Consider the following 22,165-nt stretch of genomic DNA (forward strand, 5'->3'; position numbering starts at 1 on the left):
GGCGTGACCTAGAGCCCACCGTGTACGCCCCCGAGATTCCAATTGCGGCCGTGTTATCTTCTTGAATTTGGATGGGCAGAGTAGGAGGTGCCCAGATGCTCGTTACCAGAGCATTGAACCAAATCAAGTCGTTTGTTGTGCCCGATAGGCTGGCATATTCTGCCTCGGCCGTGGAGCAAGAATCAAATTTTTGCTGCCTAACATGCCAATGGATAGGACAGCCATTTAGCAGTATGAGGAAACCAGAGGTGCTCCGTCTACTCTTGGTGTCACCAGCCTAGTCTGCGTCCGAGTAAGCGGAGAGCTGGGCCGGCTTCCCCTTCTCTGGTTCCAGCATAAAGAGGGCATCGGCCGTGCCCCTGAGGTACCTAAGTACCCTCTTGACAGCATTCCAGTGGAATTCCTTTGGGTTTTCCACATGCCTGGACAATAGATTTACAGCTAAAGCGATGTCAGGCCTGCTCCAATTGCTAATGTATAGCAAGGAGCCAATCACAGATCTATAAAATTTATTATTTGTGAACTCAGGGCTGTCCTTGTCATTATGGCCATAGTAGTCACTTTGCATGGGGCTATGCGTTGAGTTAGACTCCGCCATTTTGCATTTGGCCAACAACTCCTCAATTTTTTTTTGGGGGGGGGATAATGCAAATCCCTTTTTAGTGGCCAAGATATGTACACCCAGATACCTGTCAACCCGCCCCAAGGACTTCAGGGTAAACTTTTCCCCCAGAGCCTTGGCAAATTCGTCACACCTTTCCCTTCTGGCTCTGTCCTGATGGATTGATTGATGGATGGATGGATGGATTGTGTGGGGTGGGCTGATGTGATAGGACAAGGCTGGTTCCATAGGTAGCCCAGCCCTGTAGCATCTATACCTGGATATGAGGGAAGGATGGTGTCTTGAGAGCGTTTTCTCCCTGGAGCCCTTTCCCTCTCGGGCCTCCTTGGCAAGGGAGGGGGCTCTTTCAGGCCAGGCTTCATCTCCCCCTGAGAAGCCTTCAGAGGGGTCCTGGCAGATGTCCTGCGCACCAAATCAGTATTGTTTCATTCACTGCAACAAAAAATTACATCAACAGAAAATTATAGCAGAGATTGATATTTTTATTTACATGCTCTGGATTTGCATTATTATTATAGCTTGGTCTGACATTGGGTTTTTAGTCCTATTAATTGAGCTGTCCTGTATCCCCACACCCACCCCCACCTCCAAATAAGAGACATTGTTTATAAAATGACAAAAAATGAACCCATGTTTTATAAAGGCAAAGAAATAATTACGGTAAAGCAAGTACCTAAGAGAATAAGAGAACTAAGAAAAGAATATTGGTTCCTAGCCACATTATTAAATAAACGGCATATACCATTTAGATGGATAATACCGGAAGGAATGGTGGTGTCGTGGCAAGGGAAAAAAATAAAAGTGGATTCACAGCACAGAGCACAGAACCTGCATGACCAAAGGATGGGCATAGAAGGAGCAAATAGTAACAGGGAGGAACCGGAACGGAGGACTTAAAGGACACAAAAACAAGAAGAGCGAGAAAAACTACTAGAGGAAGGAGATAAAGAGGAAGAAGGGGAACCTCAAGAGGAAGAAGGAGTGAAAAGAAGAGCTAAGAGAAAGGACAGGAAGTAATAGGAAATATCGCATAGTAGAACCACAAAGGAATGGAACAAAATTTTAAAATCTTATCATTAAATGTAAATGCTCTCAATTCTCTGGCTAAACGACATCAAATTTTTAGAAAAGTGATAAAACAAAAAATGGATATTGTGTGCCTTCAAGAGGTACACATAAGAAAACAAGATGAAAAATACTTATTACGTAAAAAATTAGGGGAATCATTTGTAACACTAGCGGAAGAAAAGAAAAGAGGAATAGTGGTGTACATTAAAGAAGGAATAGAGTGTAAATTGAGATATGCAGATTCAGTAGGAAGAATATTGATGATAGAAGTAAAATTTAAATATAAAAGTATGTTATTGGTGGTTATCTATGCGCCGAACAGTGGACAATTAGAATTTTACAAAAAAAAGTACATCAAAAGATAATAGAAGAAAAAATAGGGAATATATGTTTGATCGGCGATTTCAACGCAATTGTAGATGTAAAAAGGATTATAGCAGTGATCAGAGTAATAAAAAAAAGAAAAATGTACTGCCTAGAACTTTTATGGATTTAGTACAAGAAGTGAATTTAATAGATGGTTGCAGATTTTATAATTCCGAGGTAAAGAAATTCACATATTATTCTAACCCCCATAAGTCCTGGTCCAGAATAGACATGGTTTGGGTAACCAAGATACTTATGCAAGAAATAGAAACAAATGTAAAATTTATGCAAGCACAAAATTTAAGAGAAAATTTTTATATAATGTTTTACAGATGGCATTTAGATCCTAAAAAGTTGGCTTGTATGTATCCGAATTTGCAATCTAAGTGTTGGAGATGTGATTGTGATTATCATATATGGTGGACTTGTAAAAAAGTTAAAGCATTTTGGATTAAAATATGGTGGATTATCCAAAATATTCTTAAAAAGAAGATAAAGTTTACCCCACAATTGTTTTTCTTGGGTATAATTGTACGGTTATAGAGACTAAATGGATTTTAAATTTAATAACTGCAGCTAGACTTTTGGTGGCGCAATACTGGAAGAAGGAAGAATTGCCTACTATTGAAGAGTGGACATTAAAAGTGGCAAATTTGGCAGAAATGGCGAAAATTTCAGCATATTTGAAAGATCACTCACAAGAAAAATATATATTGGAATGGAGAAGATGGATTGATTATATTCAAAACAAATATCGGACTAAAAAGTATCAAATAGCTTATGAATGAATGGAAAAGTTAAGAGTATGTATATTTAGTTAAGTAAAAGGTGAGTTAAAGTGTCGAGGGGGGGATAGGAATCTGTAGTTAGTTAGCTTAGCTTAGCATATGACTGTTAATTGTTTTACCTGTATTTTGTTCTGGGAAGTCCGGGGGGGGGGTAGAGGGGGGAGGGAAAGGAGCGGGGGAGGGGAAATATTTGGAAAAAAAATTCTTGTTTGTAAAACTTTTCAATAAAAGAAAACAATTAAAACCCATCCACACCATTCATGGCCAGATCTCGCCAAATCGCAACAAAAATGTGGTGGAAGAGTCCTTTGACGTGAGTGTTTCTAGTAGGTATCCCAATCATGTCAGGAAGTTCCTGGCCTCCTTCCTTTGCCCAGGATGATGTTGTTAGGCTTGCCAAAAGTAGGTCGTTAGGAAAGAAAGACCCTCCACTCCGTTTTATTTATTTATTTATTTATTTTATTAAATTTCTATACCGCCCTTCTCCCGAAGGACTCAGGGCGGTGAACAGCCAGAAGATAAAACACAGAGATACAAAATTTAAAATAGATTAAAACGAATTAAATAATTTGGCTGAATTTTAAAATACCCCATAATTAAACAGATTAAAATTTGTATTTAAAATTTAAATTTAAAAGAGGAGAAGATTTAGGCCAGGCCAGCTTGATGAAATAAAAATGTTTTAAGCGCATGACGGAAGGTGTGCAGATCCGGGATCCTCCTGGACACTTGGTTGAAGTGTCACTTGGTTGAAGTGATAGGTTTTTAAAAGAGGAATTAGTGGTTGCAGCAAAAGCCGGCTAGAACTAAAGCTCCTGGTCAAAAATTTGCAAATTTCTCCCCTTCTCACCATCCCATCCACCCACCCCGACCGGTCCGTCTTCAACCAATGGTGTGCCGAGGAGGTGTTTGGGGAACCGCTCAGATGTTTGGTGCCTCTTGGTGGAGTTTGCATTCTTTTCTCAGGCTTTGTGGACTTGAAGACTGGAACAGGCTGGTTCTCACACCTGTGGTTTCTTTGAAGCCTGTTACACGCCCTCCCTGTAGGCCAACTCTACCCTGTCCGTGACAATTGCCTCCATCCTCTCCCCTAACAATTGGTGGCAGGACGCCAGTGAAGTGCCAAGTTGAAGATTGCAGTTCTGACATTCTGCCCCCTTTTTCAGAGATGTTAGTCCTGCAAAAATGCTTAAAACGTTTTTCTTTCATCAAGCTGGCCTGGCCTAAATCTTCTCCCCTTTTAAATATAAATTTTAAATACAAATTTTAATCTGTTTAAATTATGGGGTATTTTAAATTCAGCCAAATTATTTAATTCGTTTTTAATCTATTTTAAATTTTTGTATCTCTGTGTTTTATCTTCTGGCTGTTCACCGCTCTGAGTCCTTCAGGAGAAGGGCGGTATAGAAATTTAATAAAATAAATAAATAAGGAAACACAAATGGGAGGGGAGATAAAGACAAATACGAATGGAGAGTTAACTGATGTTCAATGAGGTTTCAGGGCTTTGAAGACTGGCATAGGCTGGTTCTGTTATGTATAAATGCCCACCATTCACCATCCCAGGTATGATAAGGGTTAACTCTACATCCACCTAGATCCTCCCCTGACCCCTCCTTACCTTAGCTCCGCCTCCCAGGTACTTAAGTCATGGTCCAGGAGTCCAGGGGCCACTTCCAGCTAAATACCTGTAATAGAAACATTGATCAATAAAGAGAATTGGTTCACTGCATCCTGTGTTTGGATTCATTGGGTAAGATCCTAGAAATCAGTCACAGGTTGGTAGCAGAGGACGGTTTACCCGCAACTCACAGAGATGGCAGAATCAAGAACCCAGACAGAGGCAGAGAAAAGAATGGCCACCAGAGCCTACATCAAACAGATGAAAGAACTGCAGGCTCTCGAAGGTGCCACAGCAAGGACCACCACAACTGAAGGTGATGGAGACTACAACCCGAGTCCACAACTCAGGGACGAAGGGCCAAGAGAAGAAACCTACTACTGCGAAAGGGCAGAGCCACCAAGCAATGAAGAATTCCGATCCACCATCCTGGGGATGATGGAAGCGACTGCCAGCAAAGAGGAGCTCATCGCGAAACTCCAAAGCCTACTCGAAAGCAATGGAGCAGCGATGAGCACCCAGCAACAGAGAGAAGAAATCCTCAGCCCGGCAAGAGGAAGGTATCCCGAAGCTGAAGCTCCGGACGTAGAGGATTTCATTTCCGCGCCATGCTCTCGGTGGCCATCTTGGAATGGCCAACAGCCAATGGGAAGCTGAGATTCAAATAGAATGGCGGGAAACAGCGAGAACCCCAACTTCGCTGGGGAAGACCCCCAAAACAGCACCCAAGCAAGATCACAAGCCTGCGGGGGCTCACCCATCGAGCCCGAAGCAGACAAAACGATCGAAAACCTGGCTGCAGCACTCGGCTCAGCACTCAAGTCCCCAGGAGCCAGGAAGAAACAAACCGACGCTCAGCACCCCCAAAAGAGCAGCAGGGTAGCCACCGGAACTCTTGCAGCACGCCAGCAGACACCACGTGGGACAACGCACCCCAAAAACTACACCCAAGACCCGGCCACTTGCAGGACTGAATACCTGCAGGATTCGCACTCGCCACCCGCCGCACCAACTTCCCTAGGCCGCGGAATGAGGAGAAGAAACAATGACTCACCAACCACGCGGCCTCCACCAGGCTTCCTGGCCCATCCGGAGGTCCTCCAACGTCGCCCAAGATCCACCGCCTGTCAGCCTCAGTTTTGCCTGCTTCAGCTGCCATAAGAAACCGCACTACCAATTACAGACTTGCTAAAAAGGAAAGGGGAAGTAGAGCCCAAACCCTCGAAACCACTAGAATGGACTATGGACTGTCAAGCCGCTTTTGAAAAATTGAAACAGCTGTTTGCGGCTGAACCAATGCTCAAACACCCCGACATGGAACAACCTTTTGTAGTACAAGCTGACGCCAGTGACGTAGCTGTAGGAGCAATACTCTTGCAAAAGAATGAGAACGGGATATTACAACCCTGTGCTTACACATCCCGTAAACTATCAGAAACGGAAAGGAGATGGGCCATATGGGAGAAAGAGGCGTTTGCAGTTAGATGGGCGCTGTTAACATGGAGACAATTTTTAGAAGGGGCGAAACACCCTTTCGAAGTGTGGACTGATCACAAGAATTTAGAGGCATTAAAAACACCACGCAAACTATCACCAAAACAGGCTCGTTGGGCCCAACATTTCAATCGTTTCAATTTCACCCTACGTTATCTTCCTGGTGGAAAGAACTTCATGGCGGACGCACTTTCCAGATTGCCGCAGTATAACAGCATCAAGAAGGAGGTGGTTCAACCTATGATCCCCTCGACACAATTGGCAACACCTGTCACTACCAGAGCGCAGGGAAAACCCGAACCAGAACTCTTGGGGGATTTACTCGAAAAATTGCGAGAAGCGCTAAAAACTGACGAGTGGTTTAAGAACCACTCGAATGAATGCACACTTTGTGACGGACTAGCTTGGGTTGGATCGAAATTGTATGTTCCGACCACATTAAGAACAACCGTATTGAAATATGCTCATGATGCCAAGGCCGTGGGACACTTTGCGTTTGTCAAGACTCTACATCTTGTTAAGAGACAATTTTGGTGGCCTGCACTTAAAAAGGACATAGAGGCATATGTGGCTAGCTGTCCAGTATGTGCCTCGGCTAAAAGACCTCCAGGAAAACCCCCTGGATTACTGCAAGGTGTGGCCAGACCGAATGCCCCATGGAAGGAAATATCTATGGGTTTTATTGTGGACTTACCAGAGAGTGAAGGCTGCACTGTCATTTGGGTAGTAACTGATTTGTTTTCCAAACAAGTACATTTCATCCGTTGCTCAAAGATCCCTTCAGCAAAAACCCTTGCAAAACTGTTTATTCGGCAGATTTACCGGCTACATGGATCTCCAAGGGGTGTGCAATTTACTTCCAGTTTCTGGACAGAGTTTTTGAAGTTGATAGGCTCCGCCCAGGGACTGAGTTCCAGTCACCACCCTCAGACAAATGGGGTCTATGAAAGAACCAATGGGGTTCTAGAACAATACCTGAGGTGTTACGTAAATTACCAGCAAGACAATTGGGTAGACTTGTTGCCATTTGCAGAGGTGGCATATAATAATTCCGTACACAGTAGCACCGGATTCACTCCTTTTAAGGTCGCTTCGGGCCAGGATTTCGTACCCATTCCCGAGCTACCACAAGATGATCCCCAGAATCCCTCTTTGATGGATTGGATTGAACAATTAAAGAGCACATGGGCAGTGACTCGGAAGGCATTAGATGAGGCACACCGGGCCCATAAGGCGCAAGCCGATAAGAAAAGGTCCCCAGCTCACATTTATAAAGTGGGTGATAAAGTTTATTTATCTACTAAATATTTACAGACTACCCAGAAGTCGAAAAAACTGGCCCTAAGTATGTAGGACCATTTTGTGTGATTAGACTGATTAATCCAGTAACAGTTGAATTGGAAGTGCCAAAAACGTTGAGACGTATACATCCTGTATTTCATGTTAGTTTATTAAAACCTGAACACTCGTCTCCCCTGAGGGCTGATCAAAGCACCCCTCCAATTCCCATTCTCATAGAGGGGGAGCAACATTTTGAAGTTAAGGAAATCTTGGACTCTAGGAAACACCATGGTAAAGTCCAATATCTGATAACCTGGAAACATTTCCCTTTGTCTCCGGCTGAATGGGTGAATAAACGGGATGTCCGAGCTCCCAAGAAAATACAGCAATTCTATACCAAATACCCAGATAAACCATAATTATTGTATATATTCTGTTTCTCTCTTTTTTCCCTTTCTCTTATTTAGGAATAACTTCTCTTCTGCAAGAGGGGCCGAATGTCAGCCTCAGCTTTGCCTGCTTCAGCTGCCATAAGAAACGGGGGGAGGGACTAGTAAAGGGGGCGAAGGGGGGGAAGGTGCAGGAGGTGTTTTTTCCATTGTAGGACGTGTCTTCCCAAGAAACGAAAGTGAATCTCCAAAGGGGCCGGCTGACCAACTGCCCTACATTCCTGATGAATGACGTTGCCAGACGTGATGCCACCTGACCTTTGGGAGACCTTTGGATTGGATGATGGTCAATGGACATGGGGGGGGAGAAGCTTAGTAGATGCTATTTCGCGCATTTTGCTCACTTCCAGCTTTACCTGGGTTGCGATCATTTCATATTCAGTAAAAATACTAAGCTCTTTAAAATGATTGAGTTTGGGTTTTTCTTTCCTGGATATTGAAGGAAGCATACCTGACACCGCCGCTACCGTGCCGCTGAATCCAGGAGATCCTCGACTTACGACAGCCGCCGCCACCGTCTCCAGGGATCCTCGACCTGCGACCGCCTCACCTCCTCGCCTTCTTCCAGCCTTCGCCCAAGATGCAGGGGCCCAGCCATGGCATCCGACGCCCAGGGAGGGCTATGGGCCCGCCAGGAGCGAGCCCAGCCCCCCACCAGCAGGCCTAGGCCTAGGCCTGAGAGCAGCAATAAGGAGCTCCTCACCAGACGACCTCCGGCGCGAAATGAGCCTCGCGCATGCCCAGTCGCCACCTACAGGAAGTACAAGGAACATAGAGATAAGTACAAGGAACATAGAGATAAGTACAAGGAACATAGAGATAAGTCAGTTCAGACTGGCAACAAGCATTCCCCCAGCATATTGTGAGTTCACTCACATAAAGAACCATGGACAGCAACAGACTGTAAGTAATATAACTTTCACTGCTGACAATTACAAATTGAAATTAGATGGGGCCAATCTTTTGGAGTGGTACCACCAACTACAGATTGCTTTTCTGAAAGAAAATATGTTGTACTTATTTGATGACCCACCCAAGAAGCCATGGACTTTTGAGATTGACTGTTTGCACCACAGGGCTTACTATCTGCTAATGTCTAGCTTGTCACCCAGCATTTACCCCAGTCTTGGCCACCACTTAACCGTGGCAGAGATACTATAAAAAATACTTAATTTATTTTACAGTAAGAGTGCAGCCACTACAACCAAAATATCCAGGGAATTTTACTCAGCCAGGCATAAGGCAGGGACACCCATGGGGGAACATATACTCAAGCTAAACACCACCAGGGCAGAACTCATACAAAGGGGGGGAAACCATTTCTGATAATATCATGAAAAGCATCATCATAAACTCCCTAAACCCCAGTTGGGAGAACTTTATCATGCAACTGGATAGTCTCAACATAGAGCACCTCTCTTTAGAGACGTTATCCAACAGGCTGATTGCGGAGGACAGCCTGAGAAGGGAACGCTCATCAAGCCTCAGGGAAAGCAGACCAACAAAAAGGGTAGACTTCCAGACCAGGGACCAAGATAAGCCAGAATGTTTTAACTGTGGGTCTAGGAATCACTATAGGAGAGATTGCCCAGAAACCAGAGGGACAGGGACCACAGCTACCATAGGGAAAGGCAAGGCCGCAAACCAGGTTACTCAGACAGGCGCTCCCCAGAAAGCAGGTTCAGGCACAGGGACTCACCCAACCCCAGGGACAGGAGAGGATATAGGGATAGCTCCAGGGATAGTCAGACTGGGTCACTATACGAACTTAGAGACCACCAACACCCAAACACCCAGGCAAAAGGAAGGAACACATGGTTCATTCACTCAGGAGCCACCAATCACACCACCAACAATAGGAACATACTGGAGGCATTCACACCTAAGGAATACCACATCAATGTAGCCAACCAGAACAAGGTATTGGTGAAAGGAGAAGGGAGCGCACACATAGATGGAATAGGGAAGATAGAGGGGGTACTATTCATCCCAGAAATACCCCACAATATATTAGCAACACTCAAACTAAGTAAAGACTTGGGCATTGAGACAACCTTCAGGGAAGGGAAAGCATATATGACCAAAGGAAAGAGAAGCATAGGAAAGATCATCATAGAAGGGGGACTATCCTACTTAGTGCCCCAAGAGCACTCAAACACTAACTCAGAAAGTAACGAGAAAGGGACAAGCATGCCCACAGAAAATAGAGGGGGTGAAGGAGAACACACCGCAGGAGGCAAACCCACCACAAACACAACACACAAAGGGAAACCACATATTGGCAAACCCATTCATGATGGGTGCGCCCACTTACTACACAGAAAACTAGGCCACGCTAGTTTTCCAATGGTACAAAAGATGAATGAATCGGCCTACCCGATAGTAATACATGAGGACAACAAAGCAGCCATAGACATATCCATGGCAGAAGCAGTAGGCCAAAGGTCCAGACATATAGACATTAAGCACAAACATGTCAGAAAATTAACAAACATTGGTTTTATTAAGGCTGTACATTGTAAGACCGCCGAGCAAGCCGCAGACATCCTGACCAAACCTCTACCCAGCAAACAACATGCCTACCTTACGACTAAATTAGGGGTACGGGTACAGAATACGCAAGCAGGTCCTGTCAGAAATAAATGCCTTACTCATGCCAGGGGTCAATAGGGACACAGTAGTGCAGGGGTTAACTACAATACTCACTTGGTCAGTACCACCCACTGACCACTCCTTACCTGAATCTCTGCCCACAAGTATAAAAAGTAGACACACTCTTCCCCGACTTCCACTTCCAGATGCAGTATGTGATGTAATGATGAACCTGTAAATAAAAGAGACTTATTCAAATGATTGACTCGTGCCAGTTATTGGGCCTGATCCATGGATTCTGTAACAATATGGTAGCAGAGGATGGTTTTATGGCCCAATAACTCCCGATCACGCAATGAGGACACATCGCTGCCAACGAGATGGCAACGACACCGAAGCAACGAGAGGGCAACCCAGCGGGATCGCCAGGGAAGGCAGAAACCTCGATCGACCCCAAGGCCACCGCAACAGAAGAAAAGGGGGAGGTCAAGAAAGGAAAAATAGCAGACCATGATGACCGGGAGGAAGAAAGACTACGACTCGACGTCCTATGATTACTAAAGGAGCGAGCCAGCGACAAGAACCTTCTCGCGGACCTGCGAAGCTTCATAATGGACCGCGATGTGGCGAGGAGCGAGGAAGACTAGGATCCGGAGCTCGAAAAGCTGAACTCGGTGAGTGGATCGCCCCAAAAAGACCCCACAGCAGTCACCGAGCCGCGAAGCCCCGCTCAAAATTTGAAACGGCAGCCATCTTTGACCACGTGGTCAGACAAGATGGCCGACTCCCGTCCAATCGGTAGCCAGAATTCAAAATGGCCAGCGCGCGAAAAATACCCGACCCTAAGCGGCGAAGAAAGTGACCGGGGTGAGGGGACAGAATCCGATTCGGACTCCAGATGCACCCCGACCGAGTGGCAAGTCGATAAGGCCATGAAGACCCTTGCCGCCGCCTTCAGCCCAGGCCTCAAAATTGCAAAAGGGGAACCGGAGGGGCCCAAGCAAAAAGGAAAGAGAGGAGAGGGGCACCGGAACACCCACCCGAGGACTACCGATGCCCACGCCAGCGCGCCAACCCCCCTACGCACCCCAAGGACACCGCGCCTCCGATCGCCCAGGCCACGCACCCCAGAACGCAGGGATTGGGGCAGCTACCTGCATTCGTCGCCGGGACTCCAACGCCATCAGGATCTTCACTTTGACGAAGCCGCTGCAAGACGACACCTTCCGGAGCACACCTGGACCCCCAAGACCGAAGCCGAGGCCTACCTGAGAGATAGAGACCTCTACGCCGGAGCTGCAATGAACAGGTCCTTCCACGATGACGGCAGAGCTGAAATGGACTTCGCGCATGCGCTGTTTCACCTAGAGGAAGAAAAAAGAAAAAAATTACAGAGAGGGACTTTTAAACTGCCGGCAAGCGTTCCCATGCCGTACTGCTGTTATAGGCACATAAAGAACCATGGACAGCAGCCTGCAGTAAGTAATTTTACAAATAATGCTGGGAACTTACCAAGTGACTTTCCAAAGTTGAGGATGGATTGGGGCAATATCCTAGAGTGGTCACAGCAGCTTCAGGTGGTGTTCCTAAAAGAAAACATGTCACATTTTATTAATGACCCCCCCAGAGAGACCATGGACTTTAGAGTTGGACTGTATTGCACCATAGGGCATTTTACCTTTTAATTTCTAGCATATCTCCCACAATTTACCATAGCATTGGTCACAATCTCACTGTGTCAGAAATCATACAAAAAATGTTTGGGTTATTTTACAGTGAAAGTGTGGCAACCACTACCCAGATTTCCAAAGATTTCTTCTCTGCCAGAGTCAAACCGGGGACCCCCATAAGCGAGCACCTGGTGTCCCTAAACGCTACCAGGGCAGAACTACACCTTAGGGGGGAAGTCATATCAGATCAGATCATGAAGAGTGTAATAATTAACTCTTTAGATCACTCATGGGACAGCTTCTTAGCACACTTAGATACTGTTAGTCTAGGCCTCCTGTCCGTTGAGAAGCTGTCTAACAAACTGATCGCTGAAGACAATCTGAAAAGGAGCCGCTCTGGTCCCTCCAGAGAACATAAACATGAAAAGAAAGTAGCCTTCCAAGACAGGCAGCATGGCGTAACAGAGTGCTATAGCTGCGGGTCAAGGGGACATCTCAAGAGAGACTGCCCCAAGAACCACAGAGAGAGAAGCAGACCGGAATATAGGTTCAGACAGACAGAGAGACACACTTCTGAAGAGAGGTACAGACGCAGGGACTCACCCAATCCCAGAGACAGGAGGGGGAACAGGGATAGTTCACGTGACAGCAGAACAGGATCATTATATGGGATAGGGGAGCGCACCCACATAACATGTCAGGATGGGGAGGCCAATTCGTGGCTTCTGGACTCTGGGGCCTCCAACCACACGACCTATAACCAAAAACTGCTCTCCTCATTCACAGAGGAGAATTTTTCAATCAAGGTTGCAAACCAAAGCGAGGTTAAGGTAACAGGCAGGGGGGTAGTTACGCTACCAGGCATAGGGAAAATAGAGGGGGTATTACTGGTCCCGGAGATACCCCACAACATATTGGCTGCATTAAAACTCAGTGAAGAATCAGGGATCAAGGTAACCTTTGCAGAAGGGAAGGCTCACGTCAGCAAGGGTAAAGAGGGAGTAGGTAGAGTGACAATCAAGCAAGGGCTACCATACATAACATTCCATGAGAATAACACACCCAGCATATACACCAACTCAGAATACACGAAGGACACTAACCAGGACAAAGCTGAGGAAGAACAGGTGAATGAGAGAGAGACAGAGAGTGAGGAGAACATGACACATGAAACACACTCCACCAAACACACCCAGGGAAGGCCATCGATAGGCAAACTCATGCACGACGACTGTGTTCACTTACTACACCGGAGACTAGGGCACGCCAGTTTCCCCGTAATCCAAAAAATGGCCAACTGTACCGAGGGCGTCAAAATAAAGAGTTGTGAAAATTACCTCGAGTGCTCGGTGTGCTAATGTTCTAAGCTAAAGGTCAAACCCAGACCTAAGAAATCCTCACGCGCCACCAAACAAGTATTCAATTTAGTCCATATGGATCTGGTGGGGCCCCTAAGGCCATCCATCAAATACAAGAAAAGATACTTTCTCACCATCGTAGACGATTATAGTCGTTATGGCTTCGTCTATACTCTAAAACAAAAGGATGAGGCCTTCCAAAAATTCAAAGAGTTCTACAAAAGGGTAGAGACTCAAAACAACACACAAATCAAACAAATCATGACAGACAGAGGATCTGAGTTCCTGTCAAAGGATTTCTCTCATTGGCTCAGATCCAAAGGCGTGCTTCACTTTACGTCGTCCCCGTTCTCGGCCTTTCAGAACGGTGTCGTAGAACGACGGAATTCCACGCTACAGACTATGATCAGGTGCGCTTTAGAGGACGTGGGAATTGGTCAACATTTTTGGTCTGAGGCCTTAGTTTACTCAAACTACACACTCAACAGAACCTGGTCCAGTGTAATAGACAAAACGCCATACGAACTCATGTACAACAAAAAACCACAGATAGCACACCTACATGTATTCGGCGTAACTGCTGATGTCCATATACCCAAACAGCTGCGCAGGAAGGGGGACAAAGTATCCAGGAGACTGAGATTTATGGGGTACGAGCCAGGTACCAAGGGGTTCAGATTTGTGGACAATAACGACAGATTCGTGATCTCTAGGACAGCGGTATTCCATGAACAAGCTAACTGGTCCAGGATACACCTCAACGAGGTATCCACCAGGCAGGAGACTAGGCCAGACGAGCAAGTGCAAGATAAACACGAAACGGCAGATAGACAGGAAAGGAAGGAACACAAACCCAAGCTCCAAGGCATCAAGGTTGAGGAATGGAAAGGGAATCACCCCAAGATAAGTGTAGACTCACTAACACAAAAGGAAGCCAGGTACTTACATGACACCGAACAAACGACAGATAGGCCAGTCAGATCAACCAGGAACCAATTACCAAGAAGGTTAAATGACTATGTGATGCACATACACACGAACCATATCACACCTAACTCATATGAAGAGGTATTGAGACTACCACAAGAGGAGAGGTCGAAATGGGAATCAGCCATGGCCAAGGAAATGGACAGTCTGAGAGAGCTAGAAGTTTACATTCCAGCCGAGGTTCCAGAGGGCAAAAATACGATAGGTACCAGGTGGATCTTCAAAATCAAGAACCTGGAGGGTGGCCAAAACCTGTACAAGGCTAGGCTGGTTGCCCAGGGATTTGCCCAGAGGTTCCCAGAAGACTACACTGACACTTACTCACCAACTGTAAGGACTGAAAGTGTCAAGAGTGCCCTGGTCATCGCTTCCCTGCTAGGACTAGAGGTACATCAGTTCAATGTATAGACAGCTTACCTGCATGCCAACCTAGATAAGGAAATATACGTTAGGGCACCACAAAGTAAAGAGACCAACAGGGGGGGACACCTGGCTACTTCACAAAAACCTATATGGACTGAAACAATCCGGCAAACGCTGGTATGAGTGCCTGGTTGAGGTCCTGAAGTCAATGGGATTTACAGCAACCATAGCCGACAACTGTTTTTTCACTAGGAGAGAGGGGGATTCACCAGAATACATCCTAGTCTACGTGGACGACATACTTTACATCAGTAAACACGAAGGGAACCGCAACGCCTTCGCCAGTAAACTAAGTGAACACTTCACATTAAAATACCTAGGGAAAATAAACAGATACCTAGGCGTGCAGGTCAACGAAACACCTAAGGGCTTTCAACTGTCCCAGAAAGAAAAGATAGAAGAAATACTACACAAATGCAACATGGCAGATGCCAAGGGGTGTGAATCACCCATGCAGCCGGACTTCCTAAAATATACACATGGTGAATCACCCGAGTTTGAAGACAACACACTGTACAGGTCAGTCATAGGCTCTCTTTTATATATCGCCAACTGGACCAGGCCAGATATTGCATTATCAGTTAATCTATTGTCCAGGCACATAGGCAAACCCACCATGTACCACTGGGACGCTGTAAAGAGGGTACTGAGGTACCTGAAGCAAAGTGCCGACGCATGTCTAGTCCTAGAACCAGAGCCGTCCAATGAGCCCGTCCTCTCCTGCTATGCTGATGCTGACTGGGCCGGTGACACCAAAAGCTGGAAAAGCACATCAGGATACGTATTCTACTTGAACAATAGTCCGGTGCATTGGTACACGGGTAAGCAAAACTTAGTGGCCACTTCAACCACAGAGGCGGAGTACATATGCCTATCCAAGGCCGCAAACAACCTCATCTGGTTTGACGACCTACTCGCCAGTGTGTGGTGCAAACCTGCGTATCCGATAAACATCTACGAAGACAACAAGGCCGCTATAGAAATCTCCATGGCCGACGCGGTAGGGCAGAGATCCAGGCATATTGACATAAAGTACAAGCATGTGAGACAGCTCTCTAAAATCGGATTTGTAAAGGCCATACATTGCGACACAGAAGAACAGACTGCAGACATACTCACGAAACCACTACAGGGCAGGCAACACTCACACCTGGTATCCAAACTCAATATCCGCCCTTGGGCACCATTTAAACAGTCAGATCCACAGCCACAGGTCAGGCATTTAGAGGGGGATTTGTCAGAAATAAATGCCTTACTCATGCCAGGGGTCAACAGGGACACAGTAGTGCAGGGGTTAACTACAATACTCACTTGGTCAGTACCACCCACTGACCACTCCTTACCTGAATCTCCGCCCACAAGTATAAAAAGTAGACACACTCTTCCCCGACTTCCACTTCCAGATGCAGTATGTGACGTAATGATGAACCTGTAAATAAAAGAGACTTATTCAAATGATTGACTCGTGCCAGTTATTGGGCCTGATCCATGGATTCTGTAACAGGTCCAACTGTTGGGCATTTAGAGGGGGATTTGTTATGGATAAATGCCCACCATTCACCATCCCAGGTATGATAAGGGTTAACTCTACATCCACCTAGATCCTCCCCTGACCCCTCCTTCCCTTAGCTCCGCCTCCCAGGTACTTAAGACATGGTCCAGGCGTCCAGGGGCCACTTCCAGCTAAATACCTGTAATAGAAACGTTGATCAATAAAGAGCATTGGTTCACTGCATCCTGTGTTTGGAGTCATTGGGTAAGATCCTAGAAATCAGTCTCAGGGAGGGGAGAGGAAGAGAAAGAAGGAGGGAGGGAGACACAGAAGGCGAAAGTGAGGGAGAGGAAAGGTTAGAGGGGAAGAAAGGGAGGGAAGGGAAGAGTGAAAAAGAGAGAGGGAGGGTGAGAGAGAGTGGGAGGCGAGAGGGAGGTTGAGGAATTCTCTAAATGGAGTAATTCATTGAGTAATTGAATTCACATCATGGTTTCTCTAGCTTGGTGATTTTCTTCTCCCTAACCAGCAGATCTCGTCTGAGCTCTCCATATTTGCTCTTTTGGGAACTTATTCAGCTTCTCTAAACTGGAGCTGAAGGTGATGTTCAGAGAGGCCAACACCTACCTGCCCCGTCCCGATCTAAGAGAGAAGACCATCGGGAAGGTTTTCTTCTCAGAGGTGAGGAGACCTTGGGATGCACCCCAATATTCTGGACAGCCATTGGTCTGAGGTTGTAGAGCAGGGGTCCTCCAACGTTTTAAAGAGGGGGCCGATTCATTTTTTTTGCCTTTCTCCTTCCTAAGCCCCCTTTTAAATTGTTTTTAAAGACTTTTAATTTGAAGGAGTTCTTTACAAGCCCAGAGCTGCTTTTCCAGGCTGCACCGGCGAGATCACCCCTCAGCTGGCCCTCAGCTGGCCTTGCAGCTGGCTCGCTGGGAGATAAGGCAGTTAGGGGCGGGGCAAGGGGCGGGGCTTAATCACACCACTCCGCGGGCCGTATTCTTTGCCCGTGGGCCGTAGTTTGAGGGTGCCTGTTGTAGAGGGTCTGCTGCTTGAGCAGGGGGTCTCCAAGGTCTTCTGCTAGTCTGTTAATCGGTGGAAGGGCTTCCCTCCAGAAGTTGTTGGTGGGGAAGGTGGGAGGGAGGGAAAAGAAGGGAGGGAGGGAGGGAGGGAGGGAAAAGAAGGGAGGGAGGGAGGGAGGGAAAAGAAGGAAGGGAGGGAGGGAGGAAGGAAGGAAGGAAGACTCAATGACCACAATTTCCTTTTACTCTTTGCATTATAGGCAGTTTTGTATTCTTACAACTATCATTTACATTACCTTTTGCCATACTGTAGTCCTCGACATATGACTGTCATAGAACCTCCAGTGGTCACTAAGTGACTTCAGCAGTCCTTAAGCCAATGCCGTGGTCGAATACTTAGGATAAACCAGATCTTTCAGTGATTTCCGTCTAAAAGTTGTCCTCGATATACGACCACAACTGAGCCCCAAATTTCTGTTGCTAAGCGAAAGTTCTTAAGCAAGTTTTGCCTCATTGTTTGACCTTCCTTGCCACAGTTGTTAAGTGAATCGCTGCAGTGCAGTTCTTACGGTGGTCAATCTGATGAATTAGTGAATCTGGTTTCCCCATTGACTTGGCCTATCAGACGGTCACAAAAGGGATCACGTAACCTCGAAACACTGCGACCGTCATAAATATGGACCGGCAAGTACCCAAATTTCGATCACATGACCATGAGGATGCCACAATGGTCTGAAAGTCTGAAGAATGGGCATGTCCCTTTTGTCAGTGCCGTTGTGACTTTCAGTGGTCACTAACCGAGGACTGTATTTTCTTTTTCTCTCCCCATAAGGGCTGAAAGTGGCATCTTTAGTCGAGGCTCTCGGGGCAGTTCCCTTCCTTGGCTTGGCTAATGCTCCGTATCTCCACTCTTCTTCCTCAGCTGCTGTATCACCCGGAGGTTGGAGACTTCTTTATGACGCCAGACGTTCTCGAGGTTCTCCTGGAATGGATGATTCAGCCGTATCCTCTTATCCAGATCTTTAGTGTGAGAGGACTGGGATATGTTCTTCAGCACCCCTTGGAGGTAAGAGATGGGGGGCAGGAAGTGAGTGGCTTCCAAGGTAGTAGCAGGTGTGGCCTCACTCTCTGGGAAGTCTTCAAGGCTGGGGAGGACAGAAGAAGGAGAAGAAGACAATCATCAGGAACAGGATGGACTCAGCTAGAGTGGTGTCTCTTCTACAAAGATGGGTGCACCCCTGGAAGATCTGAAGGATCAAGTAGATCCTCTTGGAGAAGATCTCAAAGCAGAACAAGAGGAAACAGATGGGAACTGATGAAGGAGAGAAACAACCTGGAACTAAGGAGAAATTTCCTGACTGTGAGAACAATTCATCCTTGGAACAACTTGCCTCCAGAAGTTGTGGCTGCTCCATCACTGGAGCTTTTCAAGAAGAGACCAGGCAGCCATTTGTCCAGCATAGTCTAGGGTCTTCTGCTTGAGCAGGGGGTTGGACTGGAAGACCTCCAAGTTCCTTTTCAACCCTCTTCTTCTATGCTCTGTGGGCTTCTCTTGTGTTTGTCATGATCGCTGCGAGACTCAGAGAACTCCAGTGACCGTGTTTGATTGCTCGTTCCTTTCCCTGCTTCCTCCAGAAGAACATCTCAGGGCCAGTTTTCATGCCGGTCATCAACTGCGCTTGTCACCCAGAGAAGAGTGTAGCGAAGGAAACTCTCCGGACCCTTCATTTCCTCCTTAGGCATCTTGCTGCGGACATCCATGCATTGAGGCGGTCCATCTAATTCCTCTCCTGTTGAAATATTTTCCTGACGAAAGTCAACCAAATCACGACAAACTGGTTTCCCCTCCTCTTTTTTAATTATTTCTGTAAGAAATAAGAAATGAATGAAGGAATCAATAAATACATGAGTGAATGGATGAATAAAGGAACGAATAAACAAAGGAATAGATGGATAAATGAATAAATAAATGAATGGATTAATGAATAGATGAACCGATGGATGGATGAATGACTGGATGGATAGATGGAAGGATGGAAGGATGGATGGATGAATATCAAAGCTGTTCTGGCGAGGAAGCCCACAGATGCCTCTACTTTCAGTGGTGCATTTTGGGGGGTGGGGGCTTATGCCAAATTTTGCTCCAATTTTTTTTTTTTTAATTTCTATACCGCCCTTCTCCTGAAGGACTCAGAGCGGTGAACAGCCACAAGATAAAACACATAAATACAAAAAATTTAAAACGAATTAAAAACGAATTAAATAATTTCAGCCCCCACCAGTTTGCCCACTGCCTCCCACCAACCAGGGCATGCCTGCTCTTGATGAGGAGACCCCCCGAGGCTGACTCTTCTGCTCAGCCCCTTCCCCCTTCCCTCAGGCCTGGCCCACCTCTAGATTTAAGGAAAGCAGAGCCGCGGGCTGAGGGATTACTGCAATGGGCATGGTAGACTTGCTGTTTCTTCTCCCGATGGCTTTGGTGCTGGGGTCTTGATCCTGAAGCCTTTTGAGGAGGGGCTTCATGATCTTCAGGTTAGCATAGGGGTCTGCGGCCAGCGCCTTCCATAACTCTCTGGTGCTTCTGTGCAGGTGGAAAAATGGATTGGGGGAAAAATCAGATTCTTTCCCCATTTTCGAAGAGACGGCCAATCCAGATAGATTAAATCCCCCCCACCAACGGAAGAAAGGATTAGAAAACAGATGGCCAAATGAACCGTTTTAATACAAACAGGGTGTGTCTAACTGATGAGGACTTATAAGTCCGAGATAGATCTATCATAGTCTCCTTAGTCTCCCAATGAGCAGCAGAGTGTTTGCTGGCTGCCAGAAAAAAAAAAGCCTAGAAACTAGTGGATTGTGATTTCACTGAATTAGGGTTCCATAAAAATCTTGGTTTATGTAGGAAGAACCTGGCTAAAGAGAAATACACATAAAGCCTATGAAAAGGAAAGGAAAAAAAACAAAAACAAATACTGTACCTTTACAGGGAGGATACATGGGATGAGGGTGTGGCTAACTGAGGAGGACTTATAAGTCCGAGATAGATCTATCATAGTCTCCTTAGTCTCCCAATGGGCAGCAGAGTGTTTGCTGGCTGCCAGAAAAAAAAAGCCCAGCATCAGACGCTTGGCCACTGGTTCAGATTTATGACCGTTGCTGTGTCCCAAAGTCAAGCGATCACAGTTTGCGACCTTCTGACAAGGAAAGTCAGTGGGGAAACCAGATTCACTTAACAACCATGTTTCTAACTTGAGAGCTGCAGTGATTCACTTAACAGATGTGACAAGAAAAGTCCTAAAATATCTTTAAAAGGTCATTCCCATATCCTCTTCCCCCTCCCTCTCCCCTCCTTCCCTCCTTCCCTCTTTCCCTCCCTTCCTTCCTTCCTTCCTTCCTTCCTTCCTTCCTTCCTTCCTTCCTTCTTTCCTCAACTACTGTTTCTAACTCAACAACTGCAGTGGTTCACTTAACAACCATGGCAAGAAAGTTCGTAAAATGGGGGGAAATCCACTTAACAACTGTCTTGCTTCAGAACAGCAATGTTGGGCTCACTTGTGTCGTAAGTCGAGGACCGCCCATATATTCCTCTGGGTTGGTATCTCCCTGTGAAGGAGCCAGGGTTGCCAACTGATCTGATGGCAGGAAGCTTACGTTGCTCCTGGGCCTTTGCTGCTTCTTCTCTGCAGCAATGAAAGCCTTCCGAAGCACGGAAACCCTGGTCCACTCCCGAAGTTTGCTTTCCAAGGAAGCCCAGGCAGGTAAAACGTTGGCCGTTCCCCTGCCACATCTGCTGAGGAGTTGGCAAGCCACACCGCACCCTCCGTGGCTGAGAGTTCAGTGGGCCGTCCCTCACGGAGGGCCTCTGCGCCACCGGAAGTGCCAGGGACCCCAAAACTGGTCAAGGGGGGGAGGTTTCCAGGAGCAGCGTGTCTCCAAAATTAACCCAAAGGTGCTTTTCCCAGAATGACCCTGTTGCAATATTTTCAGGATCAGACTCAATAAAGATAATAGAAGTTAAAGCTTTAAATATATTTCTTTTTAATTATGATAGGCATTCTATATTCACTGAATATTCGAGGTAGAAGCAACGAGAATGGTGAGGGTGGCTCCTTATATATACAAGGGGTGGAGCTAGGAATGGGAGTGGTAAGTTTGAATACATTAAAGTCCAAAGAATAAGTTAACCTCTGATGTTCCATATATACATTATTTACACATTGGAGAATAAGGCATTTACATCTGACAAATCCCCCTCTAAATGCCGGTTCGTTACACAACACCAATTACATTCTGATTCAGGACAATATAATACATATAATTTAGAAGTTAAATATTTGTGTTGTTTAGAAGGTAAGGGTTTTGTTAATATGTCAGCTAATTGTTCAGAAGTATCGCAATGTATTGCTTTAATGAATCCGTCTTGAGACAGTTGTCTCACATGCTTAAACTTTATATCAATATGCCTGGACCTTTGTCCAATTGCATCGGATCTGGATATTTCAATGGCCGCTTTATTGTCTTCATGCATAATAAATGGTAAGGTGGGTTTCTTCCAAACATCAGTGATCAGATCATTGAACCATACAAGGTTATTTGCAGCTTTGGACAAACAAACATATTCCGCTTCTGTAGTAGAAGTGGCTACTAGTTCTTGTTTACCAGTATACCAGTAAACTGGACAATCATTCAATAGAAAAACATAACCAGAAGTACTCTTTCTGCATGATGTATCACCAGCCCAATTTGCATCAGCATAACAAGTAATTTTTGGTTCTCTGTCATTATTGGGTTCCAACATTAAACAAAAATCTAATGTACCCTTCAGATATCTTAGAATTCTTTTGACAGCTTCCCAATGATACAAGGTTGGTTTACTAACATATCTTGACAATAGATTGAGAGGTAATGCAATATCTGGCCTAGTCCAATTAG

The 22,165-nt window shown here is 45.9% G+C and overlaps 2 protein-coding genes across 8 annotated transcripts in view; both read right to left on the reverse strand.

Moving 5' to 3' along the window:
• LOC148111632 (maestro heat-like repeat family member 5) overlaps nt 1-5,617 on the reverse strand; it is a 36,554-nt gene extending 30,937 nt beyond the window's left edge. The window contains exons 1-3 of the mRNA XM_087881300.1: nt 5,520-5,617; nt 4,466-4,532; nt 879-1,054 (exon numbers count right to left, since the gene is read on the reverse strand). The gene's annotated coding sequence lies outside the window, so the exon portion shown is untranslated. The remainder of the gene's footprint in view (nt 1-878; nt 1,055-4,465; nt 4,533-5,519) is intronic.
• A 2,523-nt stretch (nt 5,618-8,140) lies between these two features.
• On the reverse strand, nt 8,141-21,204 carry LOC132709296 (uncharacterized). Of its 7 annotated transcripts, XM_087881305.1 has the most exons (9): nt 19,625-19,814; nt 18,625-19,098; nt 17,530-18,378; nt 16,063-16,148; nt 14,622-14,725; nt 11,794-11,867; nt 11,436-11,645; nt 10,428-10,513; nt 8,141-8,440 (listed from the first exon to the last, which is right to left on the reverse strand). In XM_087881305.1, the coding sequence occupies exons 5-9, from the start codon at nt 14,659-14,661 to the stop codon at nt 8,389-8,391; spliced, it is 462 nt and encodes a 153-aa protein (XP_087737431.1). In that variant the 5' UTR covers nt 14,662-14,725; nt 16,063-16,148; nt 17,530-18,378; nt 18,625-19,098; nt 19,625-19,814; the 3' UTR covers nt 8,141-8,388. The 7 variants fall into 7 exon arrangements, with proteins under 7 accessions (XP_087737431.1, XP_087737433.1, XP_087737428.1 ...); XM_087881307.1 differs by lacking the exon at nt 14,622-14,725 and adding an exon at nt 20,212-20,327 and having other exon boundaries at nt 11,550-11,645; nt 17,530-19,098; XM_087881302.1 differs by lacking the exon at nt 14,622-14,725.
• Between the last annotated feature and the right edge of the window lie 961 nt (nt 21,205-22,165).

Source organism: Pantherophis guttatus, chromosome 18, assembly GCF_059756535.1.
Source record: "Pantherophis guttatus breed Tessera chromosome 18, ASM5975653v1, whole genome shotgun sequence".
Lineage (NCBI taxonomy): Eukaryota > Metazoa > Chordata > Lepidosauria > Squamata > Colubridae > Pantherophis > Pantherophis guttatus.